This window comes from Macrotis lagotis, chromosome X, assembly GCF_037893015.1.
Source record: "Macrotis lagotis isolate mMagLag1 chromosome X, bilby.v1.9.chrom.fasta, whole genome shotgun sequence".
Classification (NCBI taxonomy): Eukaryota; Metazoa; Chordata; class Mammalia; order Peramelemorphia; family Peramelidae; genus Macrotis; species Macrotis lagotis.
This window is the reverse complement of record NC_133666.1, coordinates 55315984-55337469: the sequence shown is the minus strand read 5'-3', so window position 1 is coordinate 55337469 and position 21486 is coordinate 55315984. Positions and strand designations below refer to the sequence as shown.

General features: G+C 41.0%; 1 protein-coding gene across 3 annotated transcripts in view; it reads right to left on the bottom strand.

Moving 5' to 3' along the window:
- DACH2 (dachshund family transcription factor 2) overlaps positions 1-21486 on the bottom strand; it is a 400510-nt gene that overhangs the window by 44744 nt on the left and 334280 nt on the right. For all 3 annotated transcript variants that reach the window (XM_074203764.1, XM_074203765.1, XM_074203766.1), the window contains exon 8: positions 6182-6304. In XM_074203764.1, coding sequence (XP_074059865.1) covers positions 6182-6304 — 123 coding nt within the window. The remainder of the gene's footprint in view (positions 1-6181; positions 6305-21486) is intronic.

Sequence of the window (21486 nt, the reverse complement as noted above, 5' to 3'; positions counted from 1 at the left end):
TAATCCATTCTGTATACGGACATGGAATCCAACATATAGCTGAACAAGAGATCCCAACAAGTGGTCAACTGAGCCTTTGCTCACAAATGTCCAAAAATTGGGAGCTCCATCCCTAGAGAGCCTACTGCACTTTCAGAAAGCTCTGATTGTTCCATGTTTCTGCTTGGATGGAGGGAGCCCAAATGTGCTGGTTGTCTGCTTCTGTGCTCTGGGGCCAAACAGGAATAGTCTAATTCTTCCTTCCAAGGAAGAGTCTCAAATTCTAGAAAAATACTATCATTCTCCTAACCCTCATCCCATCTCCAGCCCATTTCTTTTCTTCAGGCTAACCAATTACAATATTTAACCATGAAATTAATCTTCCCTCCACACAGTTCAAATTCTATTGCTCCCTTCCATAAAAGCTATTAAGGTCTCCCTATTTTCTAGAGTCCATCATCCTTAACCTAACATCCCAGGTGACCCACTATTGAGTCCAAGACACCATTCCAACTTCAACTTCAGTTACTCTTCCATAAGAACACTGCTGCTCCAGCAAAACTGGTCTACTGATTGTTTCCCTTAACATTCTTTGAGATTTTCTACCTTTAGAATTTTTGCTCTCACAATTCTACCTACTGAGAAGGACCTCTCTTTCTTCTTATCTATCAAAACCTGCCCTTCTTTCAAGGCCCAGTTCAGCAAAGCCTACTTTGACTCTGGTTGAACCTCCAACTCCTTTGAACTCGATTCTTTCCTGTCCCATTCATCTAGTCCTGAATCTCAAGCTACCCCTTGACCTTTCTCCTTTTGTTTATTGAACTAGTTTTCCAATCCCATATTCTTAATTAACTTTTCACCTGCTTCTGAAATGTCACCTCAGTGATCTTTTTTCAGTTCCTTGAAGGCAAGGGTTATTTCATGTACTGCTTGAATTCTTCCACATTTCCACACAAGACCTCCAAACGTGTAGTTCTGGGATCTCCATGCAACTTTCCCATAATCCTCCATTTGGATTGTGGTTAGAGCAGAACTACATAGTAGACTGTGGGTCTTCTTCAAAGTAAGAAAGATAAGCAAATGAATGGAACTCTGAAGAACTATCCCAATCCAATCTCCTTTTCCCCATAAGCCTTTGAGTTTGAGAAAAAAAAAGCCTATGCTCCCTTCGATAACTATGTGAATACAGTCAAGAGCTAAACACTGCTGCTGCTGCTGCTGCTGCTGCTGCTGCTGCTGCTGCTGCTGCTGCTACAGTGAGTTGGTAGTCACAGCTTGTGCTTTCTGAGTTTACAATTTAAATGGCTTTTTGTTAAACCTTGAACATCAATATTTGATATTTATATGTCAAACCAGAGCTATTCACAAATTAAAATCTCATTTACAAATTTTAATACTGAATTTTTCAATTATATTCCATAAATATTATGATACCTTGCTCTTTCGTTGGATCAATGAACACATTTCAATTTCTAAACCCAGACTGGGTTACATTTTACCCACCAAAAGAGAAAAATCATGTCAAGAATGCCACTGCTACCTTTCTTCCACGTAAGATACGCACGTGTATTTTGACCAATTTGACTTAATCTATTTGTCAGTTCAGTATAAAGCCTATTCATTCTGAGGAAGACAAAGCAAGCAAACTATTCTTAGGAACTGGTCACTTCCCTTCCTGATGGACTAGTCTGGTGTCCATGGACAAAGAGGTTCTATGGGAGAGGAGTCATTATGTTTCTCCAGGCCTCAGTTTCCTCTAAAGGGAATACCAGTGATATCTAGCTCACAGAGCAGTGTGACACTCAAAAAAGCCTTGATCAATGTGAGGGTTTGTTTGGATTTGTTTTGTTTGTTTTTCTATGTGTTATCATAGCCCATCTCATCACATTTAAAAGGACTTCTTTTAAAAATCCTTAAAGACCCTCCCCTGGGTAAAGGCAAAACTTTGCTCATGTGTACTAAAATCAGAAAGATTGAGTATGCATTCTACTCAATTATTAATTTGCTGCTAATTCTACCCAAACTGCCCCCCCCCCCACCAGTTTAGGAAAAAAAGCTGACATATCTGGTCTGGGTACCTTAGGAAATGGAGAAAAAACAAACCCTTGATGACTCCCCTCCTGCCATACCCCCCCAACCCCAGGAGTGTTCTTTATAAGCAGAAATAAATGCTCCTCCTTGGCTGATTGTATTTAACTGCCTTTTGTCTCCTTGTCTCCCTCCAGTGTTGCTCAGATGGCAATCTTTTATTCCTTGTACAAACTCATTTGGAAGATGCCAGGCTAGACTCCTGCTGTGTACTGTGATTTAGGCCTTTAATCCGTGTCACCCTGGTCTTTACACACCCTGAATAAACAAAAGGAAACTTAACCGTTTTAATTGATGATAGTTACAAGGCAGGGCACACCCTATTGGAAATTGAATTCCTCTATCGTTTTTGCGGATTTTTTAAATTTATTGATGGGTTTTCCAAAGGTTGCCACACCAGAAGATATAAATGTATCTGGGATATACCAGCACAAACTAAATACAAACCAAATTGCCAATCAGTTCCTCTAGACCCAAGCTACCACTGAGTTGGCCCACTTGACCAATATCAGGTTCATCTTCCCAAGGCAGTGGAATGCAAAGGTGATTGTTGCAAAACTACCTCAATGAGAGGCAGCATCCTTTTCTATAAGGAAAGTGAATGATTTGCCCTCAAAATGTCAGAGAGGATTCACACAGGCTGGGCAAGCAGGCCCGGATGGATTCTCTGCAGTCTGCATTGCTGGGAAAGGAAAAAAAGCCCACAGAGCCTTGCAGAGGCAAAGAGGGAAGGAGAACTGAGCAAATGTAGGGCAAATGAACATTCTGTTTGGAGAATATCCTCTCTGTAGTGTTTCAATGATTTTAGTTACCAGATTTTTCAGAAAAGACCTCTGGCCACTCTTGGGAGACTACTTTCTTACATAAAAAGCTACTCTGATACGAAAGAGGAAAAAGGAATCAGACAGCCCTTAGGGGGGCAACGCCTTTCTGGACTAAGAAATTATTGTTCCTCTGGCATTCTGGAGACTTCTTCAGAATCCCCACATCTTTGCAGGGGAAAGGGGGATAAAAATATTGCTATAGATAGGATCATGGATGAAAATCATGTCTTTACTGCCCAGTCAGTGTCCTTTGTAGTGGCAGACAAAGGCAAAGAAATACATTATATTTCGTTTTTTTTCCTGAAACTATTGTTGTCTAGTTGTCTGTTTTAACATGTAATCTAAGCATTAGGAAAAAAAATCTCTATTAAGTGGCAGTGGGGAAATCCTCATTAGCCTGAAGTAGGGGCACTATCAATCAAAATAAAAGATATCACCACGAAGCAGATGCTATCATTACAAATAATGTTCCATGCACTGCTCCAGCCCAACAATTGTTCAGGAGCTCGAAGAGCAAATTCAATTCCACTGAGTAGGGCCCCAAATGGCAACAGCGAGCTCCATGACAATGATGGACTCTGCAACAAAGCGGCCATCCTCACCACTATAGTGGTATTTATTTTGCTTTTTTAAAATAGGCACTGACCATGTAACTGATTATTGTATTTTTGCTCACAAATGTCAAAGGGTAAGATTCATATTCTTTTTAAAAAACCTTTAAAGACACTTATTTGCTAGTGCTATATTGGGTGATATGATTTGCAGGATTTTTCCCCCTTGAGTCTCATTAAAAAAACCAAACAATGAAAGAAAACTATTTCTGAAGGAAAAAATTGTTTGCTACATTTGGTTTACATTTGTTCATGGCTCCTTTCTATGTCAAAACAAAAACCAAATTATCAACAACAAAAAACCCTAGTTTTGCATTTAACAATGGCAATGTTATTATGGAACCAGCTCCAGAATTAACAGAAAAACCTCAATTAGGATTATTTATAACTGACCTCTAAACAATTAACCAAGACTTTTGGGAGGAGGGGGCATTTATAAGGGTTGTTTAAAAAATTATCATAAAGTCTGTAGGAATTTTAGTCAGACCAATTTGGACATGCTGCCTCCATCCACTTAGTCATCCATCACTTACAGTAATTAGTTTGGCTCCCTCCACTGTCATGATGATAAGCGTGACCCCAGGGCTGACTGCCGCTGCCTCAGTCCCTGGAGGCTGCAGATGGATCAGCTGTGATATCATCATTACCAAGCACTCACCTCTTAATGGACAGCAGCTTGTTTCTCTCCTACTTACTGTCTAGTCCAACTCAGCCCCAAAAGGAATCTCTAACACAACAAACCCAACAAGTAGTCATCAGCTCCTCCCAGAAGGCCTCCAATGACAGGTCTGTCAACTCCCAAAGAACCCTCGTCAACTGTTGTCCAGTTCTCATCATTAAGAAACGGTTTCAGAGATCAAGATCCAATTGGACTCTGCCAAGCAGACCAAGTTGAATCCCTCTTCTAGGGGACAGCCCTTCAAATACTCAGAAACAGTGTCACCTCAATCATATCTTTTATTCATCTCTCAGATTTCTTCAAATAATCCTCAATAAGTGGTTCATTGACCCAAGGCCCTCCACCATCTTTGTCTCATTCATCTGGACACCATCCAGATTATTGACGTCCTTTCTAAACAAATACACCCCACAGTGAAGACAATAGTTTGGATATGATCTGTCCAGGACATATGGACAAAAGAACTATTATTTTTAATACTGGTGACTTTTCCCAAGCTAAAGTAAAGGGCAGTAAAGTGAAAAGAAACACAATTCTTGTGCTTTTCTTAGTGGATTCATATCCATTCTCCTATGTTCAAGCGACCCTTTTACAACCTTTTCTAATCTGCCCTTTCCTCAGAGTGGAAGAATGGAGGTAGATCAGAGAAGGAGTCACTGGAGGTCTGCTTTATAGAGAGCTTTTTCTCTCTGTTTTTTTTTTCCCTATCAGATTTTCTATCTGTTAGCAGAACCCTTAAAAGAGCCAGGATCAAAGATTTAGAAACAGCATGGAATTTAGAGGCCATCTCCTATACCCCCTTATTTTACAGATTGAACATTCAAAAGAGATTGGCCTAACAATCCACATAGGAAAACGAAAAGGATGAAATGTGTATCTTGTACAGAAGTTTTCAGCTTATTGGCTAGTCTGTTGGTTCCCTTCAACTGTTTGCAAACGGACATGAACGAAGGCCCAACTTTGAATGGTAAATGCTCTGACAAATCATACATTGCTTTTCATGACTCTAACATGTTTCATAGCATTATAGATCAAAGCTGAAAGAGACATTAAAGGCCATCTAGACCAACTGCCCCTCATTAGAGATGGGGCAACTGATACCCAGAGAGGTGAAGGGACTTGGAGAAGTTGACAAGCTTTGTCAATGGCAGAGCTAGAATTTGAACCCAGTTCTTCTGCCCCCAAACACACTGAACCACGCTGCCTTTTGGGCTAAAAATATCATGTAAAATATAAACTCCTCAGAGACAAGAGGTTGCTTTCAGTTTTGATCTGGCAACCTTAGTACCAACACAGTGGTTGTCACATAATCCTTAAAAATTCTTGTTGGATTGTCTCATGGGATTATAGATTTAGAACTGGAAAAGAACTGAAGAGGAAGAAATACAAACCAGTAGATTTAACTCATAAGAGGTATTGAGACCAGTGTCAACAATCAATCCCATTTCTGTTGAGTTAAGACTTTCACCTGTCTGTGCTCCTCAAAGCATCCACAGATGGTACAAGCCTCAGAAATGTCTTTACTGATAAGTGGGAATTTTTGAAAGTAGGAGAGATTCTTTTCTCCACAATTCCTAATTCTTTAAAATCTGGCAAAACTCCACCAACCATCAGAATGTGAATTTGGCACTGGGCTCACCTTTGCCTATCCCACAATTTTTCCAGTTTTTATGGTCTTATAATTAAGAGATATCCCAAAGAGAAACACAGTGATACCTTAGGAGAAAATATGTTCCCCCTCCTTGGACATCTTGAAGTAAAGTGTGGAGAACATCTTTGGGACTCTGATATGGCCAATGGAGTCTCCTCCAATTCAGAAGTGATGATTGTTTAGTCTATTGCAGATTTTAATTATTAAATATATTTTTGGAGGAAATTATAGCTATGCTTATGACATATGGGAAAAAAACTCTTATCATAACATATACTTCTTTATAGCATTTTTTTCAAATTGATATCTCACATTATCTTACATCTCTTATTGTGCTTTAACTATTCACCTGTTGGTCTTGGCGCCCAAACTTGGTGGTAAGCATCCTGTGGCCAGGCTCCCTGTCTTACGAATCTTTTTCCTCCCCACAGTGACTGGGAATCATCATATTGCTCGTGATGGAATGACATAACTGAAAGATGGCAGAGAGCTCTAAGTTAGCTTCATTGTCCACATTCTTAATAGAACCTGAATTCTTAAAAAGAAACAAATGTAAAGATGATGAGGAAATCCATTTGGGCATGAGAAGTGGGGGCCCAAGGAAGATACTGTTAATGAATAGTGTTACTTTTCTGGACAGCCCTAAGATCGAGGCCACAGATCATTCCTGTGGGTTCTCCTTGTGCACTGGGGGAACTTCTTTTCCAAGGAATGGTAAAGAGTTGAGAATTATTGATGTCCAAAAGGAAAACTGGAACTTTTCTAAAAATTGATTTGTAAATGTCAGATGTATATATATATATATATATAGAGAGAGAGAGAGAGAGAGAGAGAAAAACCTCAAATAGGATTTTTTGTAGAAGTAAATACATAAGCATAAAGTAACATGACAGTCTGTGCATTTATTTACCTGCTGGTTGGACACCAATCGGATCTTGTTCTGCCACTGAAAACAAAACATGAGAATGCTGAGCAAAATGGGGGATGGAGGTGGAAAATAATGCTGAAACCTGAAGAGAGGACCTGCTGTTGGACACGAGGCCTTCTTTATATAAGGGCCTTCTAGGTAACAGTTGAGAACCCTCCTAAATCTCACTAGATGTTACTCCTTTCCTCCTTAGTGTTCTAGTGCACATGGATGGAGACAGAAGGGATGAATGCCAAGATCTCTCTTCCACCCCCAGCAGCTACCAGGAAGCTAAAATGTCCACATGCACAACCTTAGGCTCTGAGAATAAAAAGCATGGAGCCACTGAATAAGAGCTACACAGGGTTAGGCCTATGTGGTAAATGAAGTAGGCACAGGAGACAAAGGCTTTTGTTTGCTATTGTGAGCATGATCCTCCGCTAGGCCCAACCATTAGACATAGGCACTTATACTGGACACACAGCTGGAGGGGGAAAAGACATGCTCCTTTTCCTTCTTAACTCAAAGGGTGTGCTTAACTAGGGCCTGGATAACTCAAGAAAAAAAAGAGGAAGTAATGTACAGCTTAGGGCCCAGGGCACCACAGAGTTGGACATGCTTAATAGCAACAGAAAATGGAGACTGCTTGTTTCACTCTCAACCTGATCCAGGCCCAGTGTTGACTTCATAGCCTTTGTCTTTTCTCTTAAGGCCACAAACACTCTCCCATTTCTGATCTAGTTCATTCACTTCAATCCCATAATCCAAATTTATAATGTACCTACTAGGTGCCAGGACTTGTCCTAGGCCCAGGAAACACAAAGGCAAAAACAAAAGAGTGAATGTCCTTCATGGCCTAGTTCAAATCTCTCCTCTTCCATGACAACTTTCCATACTACTCTGAGATGAGGAACCCTCCCCTTCTCTGAACTCCTCAGACATTTTTACCAGTACTCCTATGGCCAAGAAGCACACTGGAGGGCCTTTAGTGCATTTTTCTTTTTCACATATTTATTTATATACTGTTTCCCAACTAGACCCCATGAGATGCTAGAAAGCAGGTATCCCTTAAACTGTTTTTGCCTCAATTTTTTTCTTTGGAAAATCCAATTGGACTTGATGGCCTCTAAGGTGCCCTTCTGACCATCAAGTCTATCACCTTCTTCCCTGTCCCGGACTAATGCTGTTCAGGCACTATAGATACAGTTGCAAAATATTCAAACATAGTCCCAATGTGACTTTTTATTTTCCCTGAAGGAGCTCATGTTCCTAAGCTCCTTTCCTGACTGGGATTTTATAAGCAAAATCCCAAATATAACCCGATAGCTTCTTTCTGCAATTTCCAGTGAAAAGTTCCTTTCCAGTACATTTGTGGTACAATGTTAAGGCCCAAAGTCTTCCTGCTTAGAACTATCATGGGAGGTCATTATGGCTGGATTAACACCCCCAACAGAATAGCAATATGCCCACCAGCCTGGGCAAGCACACCATGATGAAGCTGGGTGGTGATAGCTTCCACTAGCCTGGAGTAGGTCAACATTCATTTAGCCTTAAGGAGGGTCGTTTTATCAGACCAATGTGCACTATGTTCCATCTCAATATTAAAAGCACCTTTCAAACTTAATTTTACAGAAATGTTAATGACCAGAACCAGCTAGTTAAAGCAGAAAAGGAAAAGTAATTATTTCAACAGATGAAAGGAAACCACAAATGAAGGCTTGTGTCTGAAAAAGAAGCAAGGTGACATCTCTTTGTAAGGAAATGACTTTAGATCAAGACACCATGGAGATTTTACAGTTATTTTGTATACATGGGAATTATTTTAATTTTGAAATATGAACCCCAGGGCCGTTTAAAAAAAACGAGAGCTTTTACTCATTTTTAACTAGTCAGAGATACATCTTCAAAAAATATTTGGTCTCTAATGAAACAACAGGTCTCCAAACACCTAATAAATAGTTGTTCTACAAGGATGAGGAGCAGGAATACATCACAATAATTTGACTTTTAGGGAACAAAATGATCAACAGAAGTCTGATGAGATGCTCATAAAAGCCAATGACCAAAGGGGTTCTGACTGGAGAGCATTAGCCCATCCTCACTGTTCCCAAGAGATGGTTTTGGGAATGTTTACCAGTGTTCAAAAGATAAAGAAGAAAAATAAACTGAAGAAAAAGATTGCTGCATGTCTTATTTATGAGTACAAATATTAAGTCTTCACACATTTATTACCTGTATTACCCTGAGCAAGTCCCTTCACCTATCTTTTTCCTCAATTTCTACATTTGTAAAAGGATGGTGTGACTCTCCGAGGTCCCTTCAGCTGTAAATCTACAAGCCTATGATAATTCTGACCCCCAAATCTCCAAGAACCAAGACTGTGCCAGGGGACCAGAAGAGATTTTGTGTTTGTATAAGGTGCCACGTAAGGTGAGCCTATAAGGTAGAAGTGAAATCCAAAGAAATAGATATCTTTGAAAAAAAAAAATATATATATATATATATCTGAATTAGACCTTTTAAGAAGTTCCATTACTTGAGCTGCACCACTGCTTTGAAAGGTACTATTCCTTCTCTAACTTTCAAGCTGCTTTCCTTGGGCAGACTCAGAGATGGAGCAGCATTCGGAGTATCTGCTGCTATCTGAGCTTAGTATTCTCCCCTGGTGTTGATGTTAATCAGGAAAAGTGGCCCAGCTCTAGCCAAGAGAAGCTAGGAAAAGGGTGCATGTTCCAAGCAAGCACAAAGATAACTGAAGACTGCGTTGAGGGGAAACTAAAGAGGTCAGATGACCTGGAATATAAAATAGATCAAGTGAAATGATCCTGGAGAGGGAGACTAGAGTTAAATAGCAAGGGCAATAGGGAGTTCCCGACCAAGGGAGTGGCATATAGTGGCCATGTAGAAAGTGGATCAGAGTCTGAAAAGGGCCTGGCAAGTGGTGATGAGAAAGGTCAAAGTGAGTCTACTTTCTTATGTGGGATAGCTCAAAAATGCTGGATAACCTTGGGCAAGTCGATGAAAATCTTTGAGCCACAGTTAGTCCAACTTACTAAATGAGAGGATAGTGGTAGAATCTTGATTCAAGATCACCTTGAAGATTTTCAACTCCATGATCCTCTTGTTAAAAAAGAGTGGGGAGGGGACAGGTAAACCAGGCAGTTTAGGAGGAAAGCATCCAGCTCATCTCTCTGCCACCCAGAGAAAGGCCCAGGAAGAGCATCATATGAAGAGCTGAGAAGTATCAACCACACTGAGGCATTTTTCCAGATCAGGTTAGTAGAGGGATATAACCAGAGACTTGTAGGAAGTGGGGAAAGGGGCTATCCAGAAAGATCCTATGCATCTAGACTGAACTGGGGCCTGTACCTGTGTACCAGGGCAAGGAGTTGGTCCTGGATCCAGAAAGGACTGGATCAGCTACTCTGTATTGTGCAAGGAATTAGTCAGAAGCTGTGTGATTCTAATCTCACTCAGAGAGTCATAGACCATTGCTGACTGAGAAGGGAACTTTTACCTGTATCAAGGCAAGAACTGTTCCAAGATCCAAGAACCAAGGAGGAATCTGCAATTTTCTCTCTCTGCTTCTCTCTCCCTGTAGAGCCTTCCACTAGTTGATAGGCTTCCGAGTCAGCAACAGTGTAGAGATGCTCCAATCAGGGCTAACTTCTATAGTTATGTCACTCAGACCCAACCAATATGAGAAGCTGGCAAAGTTCAGAATGGGAGCGCAGCCATCAAACTGTCAGACACCTTAAGCTACACTGCTAAGTTTACAGTTACTTAGTCTGAGCTACCCATTACAGTAGCCAAATATATCCTGAGAAAGTGGCAGGAACCTACAGAGAATACAAATTAGGATTAAACAAGGCACTGACACTCTGTTCAGAAGTGTATTGGGCCTGGTCCTAATCTCACTCTCAATTTTTAGAGTGAGACTGGAAGAATGAGTAAACAACTGACTTCCACAATAAAAAGTTAACATGGGGGCAGCTAGGTGGCTCAGTGGATAAGCACCAGCCCTGGCATTAGGAGTACCTGAGACACTTAAATTACCTAGCTGTGCATGGGACCTTGGGCAAGTCATTTAACCCCATTGCCTTAAAAAAAGAAGTGAACAATGGTGCCAGGGTTGTCCAGGACCAAAACCCCTGAAGAAAAGAATAATCTCATAGCATCTAAAAGCACCACCTCAAAAGAAAGGTCAGTTTGGCCACCAGAAAAGCCTAAGTGAAAAGGGTACTGATTTTAGTGTTCGGTCACATGGTTTCAAACTCTAGCTGTGTCACTTCCTTCTTTGAGCCTCAGTTTCATCATCTATAAAAGAATATTTTTGATCAGATTATTTCTACAAGGCCCTTCCAGCTCTTAATCTTTGGTCTTAGTCCAAGGCCTTCCTCCCAATCATTCTGAAATATTCAGTCGTGCAACTTAGATATGGGATACAGAGGCAAAATGTCTAAGACATGTTCAGAAGTAGGGTAGTGGGCCTCTGGGTGCCAAGAGGAGTCACTTTTAATGCTATTGAGCAGAGTGGACATTTTGCTCCAAATAATATGAATTGTGGCCCTTCCACAAAAGCAGCAGTGTCATGAGAAAACTTGGGCTGCCACTTTTGTAAACGTTGCATTTTCAATATTATACTGTCAGTCTTCATTCACTCAGTGACAGGGCTGTCAATCAAGTTGCAATCTAGTTTTATAAGACTTTAAACAAAGATCAAGGCAGTGATACTGCTGAGTTCACATTATCTTCACCAAGATAAGGACTTGCAGGTTTTCCTCTGGTCACATCGATATTAACTTTGCGCTATCCTTCCAGAGCAAATAAAAAGATAACCACTTTGGCATCCCCGATGGGCAGGGAACCCACAATTTCTTTTCTTGGAGCTGAAACCTGTGCCCACTAAAACAGGAGGACTCAGAGCCTGCTTGCCATCTGTCTTGAAATGTTCGACATGCTCTTTTTTTTTGCTAACAAGAATTTGGCAATAACAGGATAAGGGAGTTAGACATGGAGCAGCCACATTTTGCTTCTGCCTTGAGCCCAATGGCAAAGGAAAGGCATCCAGAATCAATTGCAAGGAGCTAATAAAATCAGTTGTGATGAGGGGGGGGGGCTGCGTCCATCCAGGAAGCAAGGCTGAAGAAGCTCCCTGGATTTTTTTTTTTCCATTTTTCATAGTCTGCCCATCCGTCAGGTTTTTCACTGCTCTTTCATACTAAAGAAACATATTTGTAGTAGTTCCTAAAAAGCTTTAACTGAGTCTAAAGCAAAATTGCTTCCACTTGGTAACTGGGGTTTTTGTTGTTGTTTGTTTTTATCCAAATGCAAACCTCCTAGTGATACCCCAAAATATGTGCTACATGAGCTGAGACCATCATAATTATAGCTTTCTCATAGGTGATAAGAGTTGAGTTTGGAGTCAGGAGGACCATAACCAGCCATGTACCAAAGGCTAAGGCAGATTTCCTCTTAGATTCTCAATCTCCTCATCTGGAGAAAGGGAATCATATGTCAGGGGAGTCTGGAGGTTCAAATGGCACAGAGTATATAAGGTTTTATATGAAAAACCAACTAGAAGCTCCTTGAGGGCAGGAGCTTATTTTACTTTGTTTTCTCATTGTAGCCCCAGACACCTCCATAGTGGTTGGTTAGCACAAACACACAGGAGTTTAATTCTTGCTTTTGAGCAAAGAAACTTGACCCTGAGGGGAAGAGGCTTCACTTTCTGGCCATTATGACATTGTTTAAAACAAAACAAGGTACCTAAGTGGTTGATTCTCATTAGGCAAAGTTATGCTATAATACTCAGAATCAAATAAAATGAGTCACTTCATGATCCCATGGTACCCTTTGTTCTGTGACAAACTGAACAAAACTACAAAATCAATTTTCTGTTCTATAAGCCATATAAATCTGAGCTGGAGATTTAGTCCTCTGAAGTACTGTTTCTGTGAAAATAAAACAAATGAAAACAAGGGTAAACTGATGGTCCAGGGCTGATTTTGACAAGTCAGTTCAGAACACCTGCTCTATCTAGGTGGCCTATGCCATTTTCTCAAGAGGAGAAACCACCAGGGGAAACAGTGGTTTCATCCCCCACCCCCTCCTCAGCACAAATGAAATCCACCCCTTCACTGAAGTTTATGTGAGCATATTTCAATATTTTTCTTAGAATGTATTTGGAAATTCGAGAAACTTGATAAATAACACGGACTTTGGGCCATCATTACTGATCTTTAGATTTCCTAGGCTGTACAAGCTTGCTTTTCAAAGCTCTTATCACTAATTACAGTGTTCCTAAGGAAAAAAATTCATTTTTCACCTTAGAAATATTTCATGTGATCAAAAGCTATATGGAGATTCTCTGTTTATCCATTGATTATCCATGTCTATAGAAGGTATTTTATAACATGGAGAATCCCAAACCAGGGATGAGTTCCGGAAGGTGGGGGGAGAGGGAAGGAGAGATCCTTTTACTATAGCTTTGAAATGCATGGACTAGCATTTTAAGGGCTTTCCATTCCTAATTCTCATTTTGCTTGCCTGTGTTAGAATGTACTTAAAATCACAGAACATAGGAAGGAGCTGGGAGAGTTTTGTTATCATCTTGCTAGAAATTTTCTACTTAAAAATAGGTTTACTGTAACCAAATTGCTTACCATCTTAGGGAGGGAAAGGAAAAATGTGGAACTCAAAATTTTATTACAAATGAAAAAAAGCATATGTAATTGGAAAAACTAAGAATAGCTGGGGGTTTTTTAGGGTTTTTTTTTTGCAAGGCAAACGGGGTTAAGTGGCTTGCCCAAGGCCACACAGTTAAGGTAATTATTAAGTGTCTGAGAGGGGATTTGAACCCAGGTACTCCTGACTCCAGGGCCAGTGCTTTATCCACTATGCCACCTAGCTGCCCCTAAAAATAGTTTTTAAGAGAGAAGGCAGTGTGGTAGAGAAGATAGAGGGCCATCCTTGAACCCCAAAAGACTTGGGTTCAAGTCTGGCCTTGGAATTGTATGGGCTGTGTGACCCCAGGCAAGGCAAGGCACTTAACTTCTCAATGTCCCAGGAAGCTGTCTGACATTCTAAGTTACAGAATTCTCAACAACAAAGGAAATTCTTTCTACCCCTAGAATCCAATGGACAGAGGTCAAGTTTTGAGTAAACTGCCCTAGAACTTTTGTTCTGGGTGTGTATGTAGGAGAGGAAAAGAACCCATAGTAAAACTTCAAGTTAACAGATCAGGTAGCACTGGAAAATAGAGGCTTAAGAAACAATTTTAGTGCATCATGAAAACAGCTACAATTTCTATAGCAAAGCACCTTTACATATGCTATCTCTTTGGATCCTTGGAATAGTCCCGGGAGGTGAGTGCTATTATTATCACATTTTGCGGGTGAGGAACAGAGGGGGATGAAAGAGGTTAAGGGACTTTCCCAATGTTATCTAGCTACTAAGTGTCTAAAGCAGATTTGAACTTGAGTCACTTGAACTGTTGGTCCAGTTCTCTGGACCATTGCACAGCCTCGGGGAATCACCCTACCACCATCGTGCCTGTTGCTCTGACCAGGAGAGCAGCCTAGTCCTTCAAAGGCCAAACTCACCATCCTTTGGTCTAGGTTACTGGGCTCTTTCATGTGCCACAGTGCTTGGACTCCATTCATCAGAATGTGTCTTCTCATTACTGGAGAAGTTAAAACAGACCACAGGATGAGCCCTAGCATGACTTTCTGTTGACTTGGTATTGAAATCCCCTAAAATGGTTCTTTGCAAAAGTTAAACAGCGTTCAATGGCTGATCACTGACTACCAGAGCTGTCAAGGACCTTCAAAAATCACCTAATAGAAGTCCTTCCCCACCTTACAGCTGTGGAAACTGAGGCCCAGAGAGAGTAAGTGCCTTACCAGGGTTTCAAGCCAGGTACTCTAATTGGACAAACAGCATTCTTCCATCACAGAGTAGTTAAATCTTTGCTCCCTAAATCATGTTTCATATTGTCCCAAATGGGGGAAAAGGTCTTCAAAAAAGGACTGTTGCTAAGGCAGAGAAGTTGTATTGTCAAGTTGGTGGTTTTTTCCCTAGTTGTACTATGAGATGTCCTCGTAGCTGAAAAGTAGCATTAGAAAACAAAATGATGCAGAAATGCCACTTCAGACAAAATTACAAAGAGCCCTGTGTGGGAAGCAATCATTTAGTAGTTCTTATTTGCAAGATCTCTTTCTATGTTTAATAGACTTTCAGTACACCAGAGGTAGTCTTGATAGACAAACCGAAATGGAGAGAACATTTTCAGTTATTTTGAGGATAATTGTTCTCCCCAGAAAACATAACTGCTCACAGTTCAAATGTAAAATCTGGGCAAAGAGCAGAGAAAATGGGAATCTCGACTCTTTTTCCAAAGTCTGCCTCAATTGTACACATTTGTCAGATCCTTATCTCCAAACCCATGTGGCATTGCCTACTGCTAGCAGAAATCTTCTGCCACTTGGTCTCTTCATTTCTCCAGAGCTGAGTTGGTGGCACAGAAAAGGAAGTCTTTATTACTGCCAGATGCTATGACCTCCTTGGCCACTTGTTCCTAACACAGAGAGTGACCTCAAGGGAGGCAGAAACGAGGGCCCATCTTCATCTGTTTTCCCTTTCCTGCATCTGTAGTTTGTAGTAACCTTTACCTTGCCTTCTCATCTGTCCCATTTCCAATGTCCAACCTCACACTCAAAGCTGCCTGTTTATTTCTTGCATCCTATCTTTGGATAAGGGTCTTTTCTTGTTCTATAATGAACAGTATACAGGAGGACATGGTTTTGGTTTTCTTCTTCCTGATTAGTACAGACAACAGGAAAAGCCAGAATCTCTGGGGCCATCTCAGTGTTTAATGTAAATATAAAAATACAGCTGTGCTCATCTGGATTTGCTTCCTAACTGAGAGAACTAGAAACAGTTAGTTGAATTCAACAAAGATTCAAATAGTTGCAGCTTCTCTCATATGAAAGGAGAACTTTTTGGATAGAATTAAGGTTTGGAGGCAAATCTGGGGCTTAACTATTACTGCAGTCCAGTCTGCAAATGGGCAAAATGGTGCCAAGGAAACTTGGCACAGTAATGAGTATGGAAAGAAGCTTGCATTTCACTACTAGCAAGAACTGGGAAGGACAATGAACTGTTTCAACTCTTGAAAGGGGCTTAACCAAATCGAATGGATAAACTCTTGGGGATCTTCAGAATATTTAGGAGTCTCTAGACTCTCACCCTCAGACACTTACTGCTGGCCATGATCCTGCTGTCTAAGTCACCTAACTTCTCCTAGTTGCTGCATCTGTGAAATGGGGTTAATAATATCATCTACCTATTGAACTGGTACCTACTATTATTATTGAATGCAATGGGAGAAAATTTTCCTATGATGACATTGGGAACTTTATTTTCCCCTCTCTAGGCTCAATTTTCTGCTTTGGAAAAGAAGGTTTAAAATTTGTTTGCCAAGGTCCCTTCTGACTCAGAATTCTATGATCCTATAAATGGGAAATGTTTACTGACATAAGCAACATTTTATTTTAAGGGTCTTGTACTTCATATCCTATCTAGAGAAAAACTTTAAGACCGCCAAGCACAGGCTGTTACTTCTTGCCAGGGGACACAGCATGTCATTGTTTATACTGGTACCAATCTAAAGGATTTGCTGCACTTGCCCCTCCACCAAGTATATCCACTGCTTGCCCTAGCTTTGCACAAACCTTTTCCAATGCCCAATCACTAATCTCTATTGATTCAAATGCTTCCCAGAAGTGAACTCTCTTCCCTCTCATTTGCAACTGTTCTTCTCCATGTTTCCCATGTTCTTTTGTGAGTGATTTGTACATACATCTTATATGGTGCATTAGATTGTCAGTTCCTTGAGGGTATGGGCTGTATTTCTTGACTCTCTAATACTATCTTTTTTGCATCAGTCCCTTCTCACTATTCACACAGCCTCCATCATTGCTCACCAGGCCTACTACCACCGTTTCCTCACTGATCTCCCAGCTTTGAGACAGCTGCCAAGGTTATATTCTTAAAGCTTAGGCTGGGTCATGGAGGGGGGCATTATCACTAGTGTAAGACAGAAACAACCCCTTCTACCTTTGCTAATTTCACTGAAGGCTAATGCCTCCCCTTGCTTATCTCTACTAACTCATCTGTCTCTGTATACATTGTCTCCCCTTTATATTGTAAGGCTCCTTGAGGGCAGGCCCTGGCCTTTGCCTTTCTTTTTATCCCCAAAACTTAGAGGGTCTGACGCAAGGCACAAAGCTTCTTAACTGTGTAAATGTTCATTTTCTCAACACAAAGCCAGATCCTTGAGGTCCTTAAGAACCACTGGGGTGTTGAAGGGATTTCTCTGTGTGGTTCCCAAGAGAGCCTTGGGCACCCAGGTGGTCCACATTAAGAGAATCAATGTATCTTGGCTGGGATGGTCCACCCCCCAATTTCTGTCGTGCTCTCCATGGCCTAGTGTGCTGCTCTATACTGAAATGTTTCATGGTGCCCATCATGCCTAGAGAGTAGTGCCGAGTATGGATAGGCAGTGTCTATGCAACAAGTGACTCAACAACTGCTTATAAGTGCTCTTTCCATGTAGGTAGTCAAGAGCTTCCAAAGAGGCGAATCCCCTGTTACTTCACAGCTATTAAGGGGTGGCTACTTAGGACTAGCCAAAGATCTTTGTTTCTTCCTTTGGATACTTCTTTGCCATGAAATATGTCTCCTGGGGACACTTTACCTGCATGTATATTTCAACAAAGAGTTTTTAAGAATCATTGCTTAGCTTCCCCTATCCCTTAAATCCCTCTGGATCTATACATGTGTAAGGCTATGGAGCAACCATGTCCAAAGCTGAACAGCAACTTAGATCTCTTTCCAAGCATAGTTTTCGCCTTTTGGCTGGAAGGTAAAGTAGCAAGGTGCACTGAGTCAAGTCAATTGTACAAGACATCTCTCATTGGGAGATCTGGCAGATCTAGACTTCCTTTGTCTTTTCAAGAATCTCAGGGCAATCTCTGATACCTTGGACTCCAGCAGCCAGAGTTACAAACAGGAGAGGTTCCATCTTTTAAGTAGTCCATTTCCTATTATTTGAAATCATGTAGCTACTCGCTGTTTTCCAAGGTGGGGTAAAGAGTTCTGTCAAATGGAAAATTGGTGCCAGAAATCTGTGTGGAATGGGCTTATACAGCACAAGAAAAATAAATGACTACTTTTGGAATGGCATGCTGAGGATAATTCTAATCAAAGGAGGTCTGCTATATGAAAGGAGTCAGGATAATAATTGGCACTTAAGTTTCAGCATAATAATTGGCACTTACGAGGACTTAAGTCCTCTTTGAGGACAGTAGACTCTAGATTTTAACAATATTTTATTTTCTTTTTTTTAATTTGTATCTTTCTTACCAAGATGTAGGCTGGTAAATACAAATAAACATTCATCAGCCTCCACATAGTTACCTATTGGCAGACTCAAAATGCAGAGGACCCCAGCTTATATGAATTAAAGAATGTCCACTGCATCTGTCAGTAGAATGTAAGCATCACAAGGGCAGGTGCTGTTTCAGTATTATTGTATGTCCAGGGCCATGCACAGAGTAGGCACACCAGGCCATTTCTCTGATGAGCTTCCAACAGACTAAACTATTGAGATATGGTGAGTTCTCTTTCTGAATTGGGTTAAATTAAAAGTAATCAAAAATTAACGTGAAATGGTACAACAAAGTCCAGCTAGAGAAGCACTTGTACCAATGACAGTGAACCTGGCTCTGAGAGAAAGGAGGATTTTGTAAGGTGCCAATGAAACAAAGTAAACACAAGAACGCTGCCAAAACCATGGCTGACAGAAGAACCCTAAGCTACAGGGGAAAATGTGATTTGAACAGAGGAGTGGCATATGCCTCTTTCCTGCAGTCTTTCTTGGGCCTACTCTCAAGCCCACCAGTTCTCCCAGGAGAGCTGTTCCTAGGGTCAGGTTGTCCTCTGAACAACTGGTTCATCCCCACTGCTCAAGATGAATCAATATCCCAACCCCCAAACAATTTTTGTTTTAGATGAAATAACTACTTACAGATCTAGTTGGAGGCAATAAGGCTAAGAGCAACTTTATTCTGAATTGTATTGTTGCAGAAGATAGTTGTAAAGCAACAGTGGGCATTTTCAACCAAAGAAAGCAAAAGGTGGTTGGTAACTTCTTAAGAACTCTTCAGAAATGGCCATCTAGCTGCTATTTCCTTGTCTGCTCTGAAAAATCTACAGCCAGGATTACAAGGATAGAAGATCTTGCAGAGGAGCAATATTTATGGGGTTCTCTGCCAAATGGACTGGGCTAGGTCCCTGCAATATCTTTAAAAAGCAAGGGAGGGGGGCAGCTAGGTGGCGCAGTGGATAAGAGCACCGGCCCTGGAGTCAGGAGTACCTGAGTTCAAATCCGGCCTCAGACACTTAATAATTACCTAGCTGTGTGGCCTTGGGCAAGCCACTTAACCCCATTTCCTTGCAAAAAAAAAAAAGCAGGGAAGGGGTAGCTAGGTGGGCCATTGCATAGAATTCTGGTTCAGTAGTCAGGAGGACCTAAGTTTAAATCCAATCTCAGATACTTGATACTAGCTATGTGGCCCTGGGCAAGTCACTTAACCTTGATTGTACCATCAAAAACAAAAGGCAGGGAAGCAATTTTTGGGACTTGATTAATTCAGGACACTAGGGCTAGAGCCATTCATGGGGCTTCCTGTTTACCTATGGACAAGAGAAATCACAGATATTCATATACCTTCTGGACCAGATGTACTTCTCAAGGGCTCCTGTATCTATCTAATTCAATGTCTTTGCTGTTAAATATTGGTTGGTACACATGTTTCCCTTCATTCCAGAACTGAGCTTGAACCACCAAAACAGCAGGAGTCAGACCTGACCAGGACCAATATCTACCAAGTATTGTGGGCAAATGATAAACAAATCATTAGACTCTCGAGTCTAAATGATAAGGAGAGCTAAGGGAAGTAGGATTCATCTGAAGTTGGGAAACTTAGTTATCATCTGATAGTCATAACATGATTATCCAATGGCAGAAATTCCCTCAATCTTTTAGCAATGCTAAAAAGAAAGGGCCAATTCCTACTTTCAACATTTCAAGGATCTATGATTTTATCATTGGAGGTACTTCCTTCACCAACACCAGTCATCACCTCTTCTCCCTTTTTTAGATAATTTTCATGAGCTACTATAGTTAAAAATAATGAGGATTTGCTGCTGAGAGCCTCTATTTTTAGCTATATTGCTTACTGGACAATAGCCATGGGGGCCTATCATCAGGCTCAGATTGAAATCCTTTCTAGCTTTGAGTTTATGCTGGGCTCTCAAAGCCTTCCAGGACCCAGGATCATAGCCATACTCCAGTGAGGCATCATGGTGTCTCATTCTCTTCTGATAAAGCTGAGAGAATTGCTTCCAGAAAATTTTTCTCCTTTGGTATCTGTTATACCCAGAAAGTCAAAAGTCATGTTTCTTGCTCTCTAATATCAAGGAAATAAGCTTTGGACACGAGAGACTCTTAACTTCTATGTCCTATTCTCACAGGTGAAAAAGGTTCAGGGCAGGATACTGCTGGCTGCAAGCTCCTGTAAACTGTCTCTTCTCCCATGAACTCCCTCTCCCTACAGGTTGCTCATGGTTTGGCTCACAGTCAGCTCACCAGAGGCTAGAGATGTAATTCCCTAGGGGTTCGGGGCTGCCTAGTTGCCTTTGTGAGCTTTTCCTGGAACAGGGTGGGACAGGGCTGAGTAATTGCTTAGTATGGAAGAACTATTATTTATATTTACATTCTTTCTCTGTTTCACCTTGCTTTTGTGAAGTCATTTCTAGCTCCACAGCTTGGAGTGGAAGTGACTTTGGTAGTCACCTAGTCAAAATCTCTCCATTTTGTAGAGGAGTTGTATAACTGCAGCACTGGGAAGGAGCATGCCTTTCTGTCTTCAGGTTTATGGCCCTCTCTGTTCTTGACTGCCTTTACTTCCACTTTTGCCACTTTAATCTGAATAATTTCATCTGCTCATCACCAGTGGCATTGGTCATATTTGTCAAGGTGGACTGGTGGAGATGAGTGACATTATGAATAAGCTGATTCAAGGGTAAAGCGAGTCAAGACTCTCCTGCCTTAGAAGTGCCTGCCACTGTTCCCATATTGCCTCTTTGCAGGCGTATTATCTGACTGCCTTAGGTGAGTCCTATTTCACATAGATACTCTGGATGCCAGAGGGCAATGGCATGCTAAAGCTTCTGACTTCTTGCCTGGTGCTCTGGGTTACCATGAGAAATTCCCAGATTATGGGAAGTTCTCAATTTCTGAAGGAGCTACCACCCTAGTTCAATCAACAGCTCAGTTGATTAAGGTTAAGGAAACTATTGCCCAGTTAAGGCTAGATGTCTGGACAAGAAACTGATTTGGGAAGCAAGAAGGTGTCTGAGATTGGGATTGAGATTTCTGGACCACAGCTAAAAATAAAGGAATGGCAAACTTGTCTGGTTGGCCCTGGAATCAGAAAGACTTCAGCTCTTGCCTCTAAGATACATAAGTTCCATGACCTCATTCTCTGTACCTATACCAATTTTCTAAGACTGTAAATTATGGAAAGTAGCAAGAGAAGTTTTGACACCAATGAAATCTCAGTTTGAAAGCCTATGTTGACTGTCTTATGTCGAATAATCAGACATGTGAATATACTTAT